Source organism: Chaetodon auriga, chromosome 14 (genome assembly GCF_051107435.1).
Source record: "Chaetodon auriga isolate fChaAug3 chromosome 14, fChaAug3.hap1, whole genome shotgun sequence".
NCBI lineage: Eukaryota > Metazoa > Chordata > Actinopteri > Chaetodontiformes > Chaetodontidae > Chaetodon > Chaetodon auriga.
The window spans coordinates 22,315,325-22,330,285 of NC_135087.1; the positions used below are offsets into that span (position 1 = coordinate 22,315,325).

Sequence of the window (14,961 nt, forward strand, 5' to 3'; positions counted from 1 at the left end):
CATCCAACGCGTGGTGAAGAGGGGAGGAGGGGAGGGAGGAAGAGCATCTCGAATGGGTATGCACAAGGGATAATAGTAGACAATTAAAGAGGCGACTGCGTGGTTGAGTGTGTGAGAGTCAAGCGTGGTTGAAGCCTGTCAAACGTAAACCACGGGAGGGTTGGAGTGAGAAGTTTGAGGGGGGTAGGAGTGTGAAACCACCAAAAACACAGTATGCTTTCACACATGACATGCTGGCTTTAAACAAAAAATAAGAAACAAAAAAAAAAAAAAAAGGGGGATGCACGCAAAGAAGAAAACAACGAGAACCCCGCATCACGTATTCACCCCAGAATAAGAATTTTTTTGAATTTCTTGGAACAAAAAGTAAATTTAGACATCATTGGCCAAAATTCTAGATATGGAAGTCAAGTGGGTTTTGGCCACAACTGCTCCTCTGCTTAGTCCTTCAAAAGACAAGCAGACAAACCATGAGGACAGAGAGGAAAAAGCATATACACCAACCAGAAAGGTTAATAACAGCTCTCCTTGTCATCATATTCGACACAACTGGCTACGGGTCTAATTATCATCATTATGGCCTGCAAGGACATCTACTTATCCCCATGACTGGCAGGCCACATGAGCACCCCTCCTTAACACACATCTATTATTTAATCAAACTGTTCCTTCTTTTGGTAGCAGTGGAGGAGACAGGGGAAGTGTGTGTGTGTGTGTGTGTGTGTGTGTGTGTGTGTGTATGTGTGTGTGTGTGTGTGTGAGTGAGTGTAAAAGGCAGGCCTTTAATTTCTAGCCTTTTGACTTCCACAATCGCCACTCACATGACAGGAAGGTGCAGTTTATGCTGCCAATCAGGCGGAAGGAATGCATGTTATTAGGAGTGTACAAGGAAATGTGTGCAGGCGGGACGTTTTCAGTAGGGGATTTCTCTGGATGAGGCCAAACGCTCTTCACTTCCTCAATACCGGATAGAGGAAAGCAGGTATCAGTCAGACAGTCTAGCACAAAGCTAATGAGGCTGCTCCAATCACCTCGCGTTCAGAAAAAGAAGTGGATATCAAGTGGAAATCCTCCAAAGTTACAGAATTTTAGTTAAGTATGGTGGGGTGGCTCACGAATTTTGATCCCTAACCATAAATTTCAGTCACGTTAAGATGACAGGCAATACTCAGTTTGAGACTCAATACAAGAGCAGGTCAATAATAGATAAACACAGGTGATGCCTCTTGTATAATAGACAAGCTTAATGATCCTCTGACAACTCTGGAGTTATCTTCTGTAGTCCGGTCAGGGAATGGCGAGCCTGGGAGCTGGGCAGTTTGATAGCGGGTCCACGGAGTAGAGAGGATGGAGCTGGAGAATAATCTGATTCTGCTTAATTGGTGAACTATGAATTATGAATTTTCTGGCTCATTGCCAGGGGCTGACAAGTTAATCTGTGATCACGCTCATGATGGTGAGTTCTGTTAGATCAGACATCGAATATTACCTGAATTCCCTGCTATTCTTTGCCGGATGTGGCCTGTCAGCTAACAATCACTGCAATATAGCAGAATTACCAATGTATAATTTACCTTATACAGTATATAAAAACAACTTTAAATGCATTCAATGTAAATTCAATGCGGGTTACACAAGAAATAGGATACACTGTATCTGACGTGTGCCTCCTCAGCTGGAACTCTGCATGCTACCTGCAGCAGCTTTGGAGATAGCAATAGTAATACAACGTGCAGTCTACACCTACAGGCTGAAAAGCATCTCCTCTTTAAGAAAAGGTCTGTTCTTTGGGATTGAAATGTATTTACATGCTACATATGGGCGTTCTTTGTTTTTTTTTCCTCACCAGAACCTTGGCCAAATGGACCATGCCATTTGCAGTGATCTGGTTGTTCCTCAGCAGTAAGACCTTCAGACCTGCCGTCTGACGCCTCAGGCCATCACACAGCTCCTCCAAACCTGGATAGCAAAATAAATAAATAAATAAAATATGGTCATTAGCAGAACACTGCTTGTCCATGTTTGTGTTTGTAAGCTAAATGGCACTGACAGATGTTTAGTGGGAGTGTTGTGACGGTGCATCTTGTGAATTAAGCTCCAGTAACCACGTTGACGGTTGCTATGTGCTTAACCTTTTCACACATCTATATTAATTAGATAATACTAAAGCTGGACTGTGCACATTTGCAAACTGACAGTGTGGCAACCCCTCCCCTCATATTTACCTATGCTGTCGCTTCACTGTTTTTCCTTATAAGCTGTTGACAGGCAAAGTTAGCTGGGTCACTCTTTAATTAGCAAAAGCTGAACAAGGGCTAGCAAAGTATTACTAAGATTATGTCACACTTGCAACCAACTTGTGTATTTTTTCGACACCTATTGCTCACACAATCTAGAATTTGTTGTTATGAAAATTTACAAATGCGTTTTGTGACGACACAATTTTTCCTCAGGTTTAAAGGAATAGCACAGCATTCTGAGAAGTACACTAATTTGCTTTCACAGAGAAATGAGAAGATTATCAAGTTATACCATGTGTCTAACTCTATCTGGGCTACCAACACATCTACCTACCTACTACCTCTATTACCTGTTATTTTATCATTCAGCACACGCCACACCAAATATTTCCCCCATTTTAAATTAATTTCATAAATCGGATGAATCTGTGGGTTCTCAATTAGTCAAAGCTGAGTGCTCTTGCAGACCAATGTTGTTATAAAGACGTGACTTTTTTAAAATTTTGCACAGAGCAACTTTGAGTTATTATATTTTGTTCTGCAACAAAGGCGGCCATCTTACCAGCATCTGCTACAGAATTGTTACTCAGTTCCAGTGTCAGTAAAGTGGTGTTATAGCGTAGCAGGTCTCCTAGCTGCAGGGCGTCCTGGTAGCTGTTCAGCAGGTTGTTGGTAAGGTGGAGCTCTTGCAAAGCCTTGTTTGACTTCAGTGCACCAACTATAATCATCAACAAAAGAGAAACTGGATCCAAAGCAGACCATATTCACAAAGCCGCCATTTTCCTCTGACGTTGCACTCAGGGCGGGAAGCTCAAATGCTGTAATCAAAAGGATAATGTTCTCAAACCATAATGTTAGCTAGGAAGTGTTTGAATGCTAACATCTCTGCTGTATCACGGTAGCTAATCCATCATCAAATATTTTGAAATGTGGCCTGAAGTTCCTTCAGATTTCCACTATCATTGTCTTTGCAGTTGCTAATGAATCCAGTCAAATGATACACAGCCGAACTTCATCCTTTTGATAGCAGCATTTCAACCACAAATGATCTTCTTCAGGTCAAAGTGAAGAAGTGAACATATATGCAGGCGGTTAATGATGAAAAATCACGACATTTCCACCAAATTAGCCTCAACGAGTCATCTGACATTAGACACTTTCAAAAAAGATTCGAGAATCATTTGACCACCACAGGAAAAAGACAAAGGCAGGAAGTAAAACAAAGCATGAGACAAGAAGAAATTGAACTTTCAGAATAAAACTGGAGATAAAGCAAACCCCATATATACATTTATAAACATGTACTGCAAAGTAACTTCTTCACCCAATCTCAGAGGGCAGCAAGACATGCCTGCTTCATTACATAACATCACGTTAAATTGCACAGAGATTAAAAAAAAGGTAAGCTTGCAGCTTGGCAAGCTGTAATTATGGTTGCACAATTGCCAAGGAGAAGACTTTCTATAATTAAAATTTTAACTTTACTTCAAAATTGTCAAAACCTAAGTGAGTGACGTGTAGGGTTGGTGAATTTTAGGGCTACAACTATCACTTAATCATTAATCAATTATTAATCTGATAAAAAGGAATTATTCCTCGTCTTGTTGTACAATAAAAAAAATAATACATTATTCTTATATAAAGCTTTTCAGTACTGAAAGATACTTCACAAAAATAAATAAACAAAAATAAGTAAATAAAACAAGACGAGACTGTGTGTACCACAAAGTTGTGCTCTACAATACAATAAAAATAAGTAAATAAGCTAAATAAATGGACACTGAGGATATAGCAATGCACTGAAAATAAAAGGGAAATGTAATATACATTTTACTGGATATCGCTCAATTTTCTGTTGAGGATTCACTTCAGACAGTCTCTGTATAAAGGCATGAAATATTCCAAAAACTCCATAAACTTAAGTTATACTCCAGAGTCTCTTTGACCTAATTTCAGCTCATTGGTGTTAGTTAAATCTGCTATCTGTGGCAGATTTGTATCCGTTCTGACAGACAAACAGATGATTACAGGTTAATTTAAAGACAAATGCAGACAGAAATACCTTCCGTCTGCTTTATCTCGTTTTGTGACGAATCAAGCTTTATCAGGGGCTTCAGCTTTATCAAGTGTTAGCAGTAAGTGTACTGTTAGTCCCTGCCTCCACCGTTTTCAAATGCTTACCCCAGAGACAAAGCAGACGGTATCATTTCCTGTTATTCCTCAAGTGGACTACACAAGGTGCGGCATTGGCTGGCTTACTGCCCCCACCTGAGGAGACCTTGCATCATAAGATACAGTTCATCAATTAGTCCTTTCAGTGAATTCTGCCCACCAATGGCAGGTGGAGCCACAAGGCCATAAACGAGCGTTCAGAAATTAAGTTTGATGGTGAGGTGAATGACAGCCGAGGTAGTCTTCAGAGGCCAGCAGTATCCATGACAATGCACTGAACCCTCCACCTTTGTTTCCAACTTCATGCACAGATGTCACCTGTCATTCTTTGAAGGACCACAAAATGAAAAAGGAACAATGTAGTTTGCCTGTTTCTTGGTAATAAGGTCATTTTGAAATAAAATCACATTCATTAATTGATGCAGAAGTCATCACTCCATCTTCCCTGAAACGTCCAGATTTTTTGCTCAGTTTACGGTCATACTGTCCTCTGTAATAATAATTGTAATTGTAGTAAAAAGGGATGTTTTAGAGTGATTTTTGAAAGTTATTCAGTGTAGTGGTTGGAAGCCAGTAGGGGTCCAGGTCATTGTCACAGGGACAATGTGAAGCTCGTGAATATCACACACAACTAGTGAAGCTCCTTGCTGGAATGTGAAATGATCAGTTGTAGACAGACTTTCTACAACCTGAGAAGAACAGAAAAGCTCACACTGATGAAGATCGGGGTGCACAGAAATTCTTCTAACTTTAGATGGAACCACCTCCCCCACAACCCCCAGTTAAGACATATAGATTATTTTGAATTAATATTATATGAACATATGATATGATCCATCATACAAGCATGTCCTCTGAGTGCCAAACATGGGGTCTCCGGGTTGTAATTACGATAGACTGATTGATGGCGAGTGAACTTGAGCATGAATACAAGTGCACAGCGGGAACTGCCACCTCCTGCCGTTACTGTGGTAAAGATCAAGTCGCACTCCTTCATCATTCTAACATGAAGGAGCCATTGTTGAAGCCACAGTTGTGACTCCTCAGCACAGCAGACCTTAGAAAACACGTGTATGCCATTGTTGTTTTAATTGTGGTATTTTATCACATCTTTAATGGTGTTTTGGATAGATACCCTGTCTTTATGTATGTGTTGAGAGCGTTCCCTATGTATTTGTGTACAGTACTGTACTGCGGTACACATGTGTCCCTGTTGCCTGAGCCCTCCTGCCCTTGCATCCAGATCGATGCTGCAGATTTGATCAAGCCTGTTGGGCTGCATGTGGAATGCCAACATTGTCATCAGGCACAGTGGGAACCAAATGTTGGAATCGGTGGGATTGATCCGGTCGACTCCACCGCGAGCGCCCAATCCCGCAATCAGAGGCCCCTCCGATCGAAGGCAATGATCCTCAGCTGGGACCCCCCACCGGGAGGGAAGAAGGGGGGGTTGGCAGTGGGCTCAGTAAAGGCAGAGAGAATGGGGTGGGATGAGAGATGCGCATGGGAGTAGGAGGTAGGTTGTGGAGACCCTAAAATATCAAAGAGATCCAGGAAATGGCTGAAAATGTTGGAGGAACAAGTTGCTGTCAGGAAGAGTGGGCAGCATACTGTGTCCATTTGGTTCTTTCTCTGTTCCCTGCTGAGAGCAGATGAGAGGCTGTGTTCATGGTTTTGATTTTTTTGTCCCAACAAAAAGTCAGACACAGTGATTGTTTTCCCATGACATCTGAACACTTGAAGAACAGAATTTGAGTGTGAATTTTATTTGCTTATCGAATAATGAAAATGAATATAAACTGAGAAAGTGACTTTGAGAAAATAATCCTGCTAATGATTATTATTGTCACATCACTGTCTCGCTCAGCACCTCAAGTCTGTTATTAATCACCCTCTTTTGTGTAACTGTGTGTGTGTAGGTGTGTGTCTGTGTGTGCACATGTCCATCCGTCCATGCGTGTACAGTACTCAACCCCGCTTTTCAGTGTTGTGTTCACCCATGGTGACGATCCATATATGTGTATATACTAATCCAGAAACTGTGTATATGTGTGTATCTGTGGTTTAATTTCCTTCAATAGGCTTCAAAGTGTACTGTAAATATCGGGGTGTGTGTGTGTGTGTGTGTGTGTGTGTGTGTCTTTGTGTGTCCTGGCTACCAAGAGCCTTTATAGATGTGTGCAGCAGTGTGTAAAGTGACAGGTAAGAGATTAGGCCTCTAATCCGGGTCCAGACCTACAGAGAGGGTCACAGGTCAAAATCTGGTCCTGCTGGCCACAGGACACGCACACAAACACACACCCACACACAAAAACCCATTTACAAATGCATGTAAACACACATGAATTTATACTCACAGTCCACAGTTGCACACAAACACAGACAATGATGGAAGTAAGAGTGCCCCCCCCCCCCAGCCCCCCGAGCTTTACGGCACCAAACGTTTTTTAAATGTAATATTTATAATGGAAAAGAGGAACATGGAGAAGGGGAAGATAAGCTGCGCCATGGCTCTCCCCTACTCCCAAGCCCTGTGTGAATGGTCAGGGTGAAAGCATTACACTCCATTCGTGTGACATACCTGCTGCTGTGAGAGAATGGGGACGAATGAATGCGAGAATGGGAAAATGCGAGCGGATCAGGAACGGTGGAGCAAAATAACTCACTGAAACATGGACGTGTGAATAGAGGAGGATATCGCATGATGCGTGGGCGTGCACAGCAAGCACACTTACACACCCACAGTGAACTTATGATGGAGGAGCCGAAGGGATGATCATTATGCTTTTGTAACAAATAAGTTACAAGAGAGCCTGAGCACATGACAGCTTGCAGCGCATGTATTCGCTCTCTACAGCTTTGACTGTGTGTATGACTTGTGTCGCTGGTCGTCAAGCAGGTTCAATACAGACTGAGTTAGAGAAAACACAGACGTATCACGCAGATAGAACCGAAGAAAAGGACACAGTGAAGCCCATGATGCTGCTGTGCATAGTTTCAACGTCCCTGCACACGGAAATGATTTAACAAGCAAACATGATCTCTGTGTATCGTGACAGTATTCAGAAGATGAAGCTCAGGAGTGTTCAGTGAGGAAAAATGCTTTGTGTGTGTGTGTGTGTGTGTGTGTGTGTGTGTACGTCATACCCAGTGTGTATAGTGGCATGCCGCTGAGCTGGGCGTTGTGAAGGTGCAGCACTTTGAGCTGGCTGGTCAGCAGAGCTTTAGATAGAGACTGGGCCGGGTAGTCACCCACGGGCACATTACACACATCCAGCCTGGACAGACGGACACTCTGAAACACACACACACACACACACACACACACACACAGAAATACAATGAATACAGACAAATGCACGAAGAAATCATTCAAGATGCATCAGAATGTCTAATCGGCCCAAAAGTAGAGAAAGAACAAAAAGAAGGACAGGATGTGATCTCTGCAAACTCCTGAGAAAAATATCTGGCTGTTTAGCTGCTTAATGATGTTCACCTGTGATGTGTCTGTTGGGTTTATCAGAGCGTTTCCACTGGAAACAGTGACCTGCTGTTGCTGCTGGAAACAAGGCTGATCAGTGAGGAGTTTGTGGGTCGGTACCCGAAACAACAAACTAAAAGAGGCTAAACGAGCCTGCAGAGATGAAGGGAACAGCAGTGTTGGTAGTAATTATATGAGGGTTTGTCAATGTAAGTGGCACCTTTTGCATGTGGTTATTTGATTAATTTTTGACTACAAATAATGATTAATGCAGCCAAGACCACAATCTTTCCCTGACATAATGCAAGTGATTTAAGCTACCTGACCAAAAACAAAACAAAACATAAAAACGAAAAGAAACATGAATAGGACTACTGCAGTTTGCAGATGTAGAGACTAATCATTATAAAAACTGTAAAACTGGCCAGCATAATGTTCCCTAAAAAATGTAATATGCAGCGTTGGTTAAAACTGCTGGTAAGATTTTTGTGATACCTGCCAGACAGTGACCCAGTTAGAGCATTAAAACAGCAAAATTTCTGAGCAGACACAATTCATTCCCACAGTCAGTGAGCTAAATAAATCCATGCAAACCTTTCATGATGACTTCAGCTTTGGCAAACATTGCAAATTCATTGACTCAACTGTCTTGACAGAGCTGATCTTTAAGGCAATGGAACCTTGTAACATAGGCATAGTCGCTGTGTCGCAGCGTCCGTGTTTATATCTCTGATAAGAGAATGAACTTTTCCATAAAAGAGGCATGGTTTGCAGACTGAGACATACTGAGAGTCTCTTGAATAAACTGTTCACTTCTGAAGGGTCAGGGGCTGAGCAAAGCTTGCTAACTGGCAGTTAACTGCCAGTTAGCAAGCCAGCTAGCTTGGAGGGCTATTGTGACTGGCATGTGCCAGCATAGCACTTCGTTTGCCAACTACAGTAGCCCGCCAAATAGCCCTGGAAGTAGCGCTTAAGTCACTTTTCCAGTAGCACCTATTTAGTGGATGAACTTTCGCTGAGCCACTTTCTGGTCTGAGCGGAGCTTTGCAGGGAAAATATGTTAACTGTTGCCTTCTTTTATGTTTGTCATGAGACTGTGAGACCTGAGAGTGATCATCCCCATAGATGACTTGTTACATCTCTGTTACACGAACACACTGACACCACACTGAGCTGCTTTCTTAAAGTAATGTCAGTTTTGTCAGTTTAACATAACAAATGTCAGTTCTCTTCAAAAGTATCAGATTACAACACTACAAGACTGAAGGTGCCAAAACAGTGAAGTGAAAAACTGTGGACAGTCACAAAGGACATTTACTTGAGCCCTGTACTGAAGTACATCTTGTGAGTATATGTTCTTTATTTGAGTATGAGAGTGATACAGCGGCTGTTTCTGGTTAAATAAAAAGGATCTTTATCTCTACCGTCTAACTATCTTTATCTAAATCTCTAACAGAAAGGTGTATCTCTGTAGGGATCCGCTCCGTAATGTTATTGGACACTCAGAACAACAATCTGAGGCTGCCAGTGGCAAAAACAAACACTTTCAGCGGACGTAGTTTGACATTATGCAATGATTATATTGCAGTCTGTTTCACAGCTGCTGGCTGCAGCACTTGAGCTCAATACTGGACCAATTTCAAAAACTGTTGTCTCTATTAGTCACTTGAGACACAAAGTGGGAAAATAGGGTCCATAAAAACAAGTAATATTTGACCGAAATTTCTCCCATTTGTCTGAGATACTGAAATCTTTCAGGACATGTAGACCAGTACCAGTTAGAAACTTTGCACAAACCATTACCTTCATTGACAGAAAATGAGATGTAAAACAAGTGAATGACACAACAACCATGTGCTAATGATGACAGAGCTTTCACAACCCAATGGAGTCATTTGCATGGCCAGCAAGCTAAAAACCTCCATTTGGAAATATTTCAGATTTTGGTCAGGATACGCCACCAGTACCAATATTACCTAACCTGTATAAAAATTAGGCTATTAAATACCATCAATTACGAATCCTTTATTTGACTTTGATCCATGACACAGCACATTCTCAGCTCACACTCTAGCACCAGGCTCTGCAAGAGGGAACGGTGATACACATGTGAGGAAGTGCAAGTTACTGCTAAAATGAGAGATTTTTTATTGCCTTGAAGTACGTGAGAGAGACAGAGATTCTAACCCTAACCCTCTCAAGGTGTATCTCGGTCTCTCTCACACACCTTCAGACTCTCTTGCACACAATAACTCGGTTTCTCTCGCGCTGCGAGTTGTTCTCTCTCGGGCACCTCAACAGCCCTTCAACATCTCTCACGTACATATTTTATTTTATACATTTATTTTGTAATGTGTAGGTATGTAGATCTTTTATAAGACGTTTATGCTGAAACAAATATACTGTCCTCTCCACTAGAGTCCCCGTGTTTGAGATTCTTGAAGAAAGATTCATACTGTTGAAAATGCTTGCTCTGTTTACCGTTCACATCCTTCATCACTGCCTCCAAAAACCTGAGAAAGCATGTTGAGGTATGTAAACATTTGTTTTATACCAGAAAAACTTTTAAATGAAATTGTCTGTGCTTGTACTAGTTGTATTTTTCTGCTGTAGTTGATCAAATCAAAAGGCTTTTGATGGAGTGAGTTCTGTAAATGCATTGTGGCAACAACACAACAATGTGTTGGCTTTAGGAAGAATTGTTGGTTTTGACCAGGAGTATTTACACTTTGACTTAAGTAATGGAGTTGTGTACTTCATCCACCAATGCTTCACTTGAAGCCCTCTATTGTTTCCCCTCAGCTTGTTCCATTTTGATCTCATGAAAGTCAGTCAGCAGTAATATTTGGACTCCGACCGATGGTTTCTCACCTCATAGCTAATCAGTTATGCCCGCTAATACTGTCTGCGATGCTGCTGTAATGCGGGTTTATACGGTTTATGCTTGTGTTTATGCTGTGTATGTTCGCAGGGGGAGAACTTCTCACCCTGTTTGCTCTGCCCTGTGTCTTCAATCCATGTAATGTGCAACAAACTCACTTTTTAGGATGTACATTATCCCCAGGAGAAAGCCTACAAGAAAAGATTACTCTTCCACTGCGTCAGCCAACCTGCTTTATCAAATGAGCGAGGGCCCTCCAACACGATGTTCCCATACTGCTGTTGTCAGAAATGTCAAGATGGGTTGTAGATTCATAGTACAAAATCATATCCAGCAAGGACGATGCTCCCTGGAAGAGAAAAAAATAGCGAAGGAGAAAAAATGAAGAAAGCAAGGTCCCAAATTTGACAGGAATGTTATGAAGTTCTTTTGGAAGGAAAAAAATAGCCTCTAATCTGATACAAGGGAAGGCCTGAATATGAAACTGTATTGGAATTGGAAGACGAAGATGAGAAAAATAAGTTTTGCTCATAAAACTCACATTTTCTTCCAGTTGGGCTGCCTGCAGATTGATGAAATCAAAGTGCAGCGATTTCAGGATGACTTCCAGAGCTTCACAGGAGCGGTGGTCTAATCGCTCACCTTGATGCAGGCAAGCAATCAAACAGAAGATAATTGGGAGGCTGTTTGCTAACAGGCAAGATTGCATGGCTCTAAATGTGCATTATCCTTCTTCTGAAATTAACATTGCAGAAAGAATCACGACAAAACAACTTCCTTTATAGGCAACATTTATCCATGTGGGTATGTTCTGAGACAGAGACAATCAGAGACAGAAATAATGATGACAGGTCCAGTTAGAAGAAACACGATGCTGTTTTTCATGATTGGACTTCCAAGATGTGCGACTTCCAACTTTTTTGGAATCAACAGGATGCAATCAGTTGCAAACAAACTGTGTTTATCAGCTATGGTTTTACACAGTGTTCCTGAGCCCATGTAGTAATATCTTTTATCCAATCGTGTGTTCACAAAGTGGTGAACCTCGCTCCATCCTAGCTTGTGAACGACTGAGCCTTTCCAGAATGTTCCTTTCATACCCAATCATGATGCTGTCAGCTGTTACCAGTGAGCCTGTTTGGAATGTTTTATTAAAACTTCTAGTCATTACTTTTGCCTGTATAAACATGCACAAGCTGCTGTAGTCCAGGAATTACTCATGACCAGGGCAGTTGGACCTCCATGGCTACAGCGATGCTGTGTAATACCTGGAACTTCAATTGAACTGAATGAACTATGAACTAACACTTGAGTGGTGCTATGGTTACAGTAAAAATATGGTCAATGTAAAGTAATTAAAAATGTGCATTTTTCATCTTCTGTGTTGGTTTTTCTCGCTGTACTGGAAACAAATTGAAACATAAATCCAAGGTGGCGACCAAAGCTTGGGTTTAGCATCTAGTGTATGTGCTTAAATATATTTCAGTACCAATGTCGAGTATCTTGGGTGACAAATGTTCTTTGGGATGAATAAAAAAAAATGGATTTTAATTTCACTCACCACTGCCACTTTCTCTCAACGTTTATCTGCCATCTGCATGTGACGTTCACCTTTCCCTGCTGAAAGCCTTTTTGTTTCTCCTTCTTCTCTGCCACATTTTTGATTTTATTTTAGTAATCCCACTACTAATCCCGTCATTTCTAACTGATTACTGTGTTTTTAGGGGTTGATTATCGGGGATCACTGGAACCATTTTGTAATCTGATTACTGTGATGCGTTGCTCCCTCATACTCCAGATTTGAAGCAATCTTCCATTTGATGTGTGTTGGTTAATGTATCTCAGGAATCGCAGTCAAGATTAGGTAATCTGATTACTGTTGCTCCCCAGCCCTGATCAGCAGTCACACTCCAGATCAAACTGTGACTGATCAAACAAATCCATGTGACTTTTAAGACTCAATCTCTCTCTCTCTCTCTCCTGGGTTAATTCTTATCTCCCCAGCCAAGAAGGGGAAATTATAATTACTATCATAATTATTTCCAAAATGATTTTTTTCCCTGTGTTTTAACAATAATCACTTAACTGAGCGATGGCAGAGGGCGTGTGGGGTGGAAGGGAGAGCCATCTGAAATCCCATTTTTCTAATCCGCCCTGCGTCGGGAAGATAATAAGGCAGCGACACCCGCAGTCAGATGTCATCAGTGCGTGACGACAGTGACGCCCATCATGGCATCGCACACAACTTTACACCGCTGCTGTATGCTGATGCGTCTGCTGCTGCACTTCTCTACTTGTGAGAACTTGCAGAGTTTTAAGACCTTCAAAGTGAGGACATTCTGGCCAGTGCTCACTACTTTGGATCTGACTTTGAGTTCAAATTTGAATGAGGATTATGTATAGTTTAAGTGCTATATTAAGATCTAGGATTCAGATTTAGGATTAAGATTGGAGCTAGGTTTGGATGTAGTTTGCGTGTAAAAGCTGCAACCAAATTTAGTTTGGGATTTGGGTTCTGGGTTCACATTTGGACTGGTATCTGATTTGTGTTTGGGTAATGGTGAAAAGGAAATTCAAGATTTTGCCCTCATTCAGGTTTCGGTTAGCGATAGCTGAGATTAAAATAGGATCAATAGCAGAATGAGCGTTAGATTAACAGTTATGATAGTCACAAATTAGATTTGGGGTATGGAATTAAATTGTTCTTGATTTTGTTGATGTTCTTTTCTTAATGGTTATCAGCCTTATTCTGTGTTAATTTCATATATTGACAAATTTCTAAAAAAAATTGTTGAACATTTTGAAACTACATCAGGAGCGAGTAGAATGGCACCATCCCATGGAGTGATGGAGTCCTTTCGTAAGCCAGCTCAGCAGTTATCTCCATTCAGGGTTTTTAAGACACGTTTCCAAAGGAGGTTATTTTGACAAACACATGAAAAGAAGTGATAAACTTCAGCAAACATGATTTCAATAAATCAACACTTGGTTTGGTACCAGTCTTAAAGAATAAATCCAAGACATTGTGAGAGTGTGAGTGTGACAGATACTGATCAGAAATATCACACAGAGGTTTGTTATGACCTTATGTCAGTTTGGTGGTAAAGGAGTTTTTTCACTTTGGGGAAAAAGTTGTAACGTCGTTACGACATGAATTCTTCATTCAACATACCTCTGGTCTGTTATTACACACTATCCGTAATTACACTTTGATGGAATTTGTAAAACATTACAAAATCATTCAGTGCATCATGAATGTCACATAAAGTCCTCAATCATATTTAATAATGAGGGAGTGAAGCGTTCAGCTTACCTTTGAGATCCAGACATTTCACACTGCCACCTACACACACACCCTGCTGAGAGAGAGACAGAGAAAGGGGTAGAAGCAGGAGGTGTGAGCGAAAGGCGCGAACACACACACACACACACACACGCACACAGATATTTGGCAACAGCAGTGCACCATCCACCCTCCCCAGTCTCTTTCCGCACGGCCTCTCCATCCATGCCACACTGTACCGGTTTCATCAGGGAGGCTTATTGGACGCCAGAGCATGAATTATGAATTTCACACAGTTTACCGCCGTCGTTGATGGTGACACGGCGTCCTAATTAACCAGTGTATAATAATTAGAAACAGCTGGTCATCAGTTGATGTGTTCATTTGCCAGAGCCAGTGTTCCACATACATCTAATTTGACTGCATCAATCACCAGAGGTGGCAGATTTGTGCGGCTGGTGGAAAACACAGATTTCGTTTTCCACTGACGAGGAAAACAGGGATTGTTTTAAGCTTCCTTTCAGAAATGATGGGGAGATGAGATTGTGTGACACGGGATCATTAAGCCTTTTTCTTTTGGAATCGAAGCATGTTTCATCTGTGACAGGACAGAGGTTCCTCTCTGACAGCGACCAAAAAGGTATTTATGTGGGTATTTAAAGGCAGAGCTGCACGTCGTCGGTGATGAGCGCAGGCTGAGGTCAGCAGCCGCCTCACCAGTCTGGATTCAAACGAGGACTGTCGCCTCATGATCAAATGCTCTTTCAAAGGATTGTTCCATAAGAACACAGCTCTCCATGGGAGATGTCTGGCTGGATGTTTAGCATGAAAACTGAGTATTAATTTAAAATGTCAGTTAGTGGAATCATGAATTAGGGACCACCAGGGGGCCCCAAAAGTGAGC

The 14,961-nt window shown here is 41.6% G+C and overlaps 1 protein-coding gene across 1 annotated transcript in view; it reads right to left on the reverse strand.

Annotated features, from left to right (window-relative positions):
* The window catches only part of LOC143331230 (protein phosphatase 1 regulatory subunit 37), a 65,039-nt gene that overhangs the window by 33,670 nt on the left and 16,408 nt on the right, over positions 1-14,961 (reverse strand). The window contains exons 3-8 of the mRNA XM_076747908.1: positions 14,088-14,133; positions 11,316-11,416; positions 11,004-11,123; positions 7,560-7,707; positions 2,803-2,958; positions 1,847-1,959 (exon numbers count right to left, since the gene is read on the reverse strand). Coding sequence (XP_076604023.1) covers positions 1,847-1,959; positions 2,803-2,958; positions 7,560-7,707; positions 11,004-11,123; positions 11,316-11,416; positions 14,088-14,133 — 684 coding nt within the window. The remainder of the gene's footprint in view (positions 1-1,846; positions 1,960-2,802; positions 2,959-7,559; positions 7,708-11,003; positions 11,124-11,315; positions 11,417-14,087; positions 14,134-14,961) is intronic.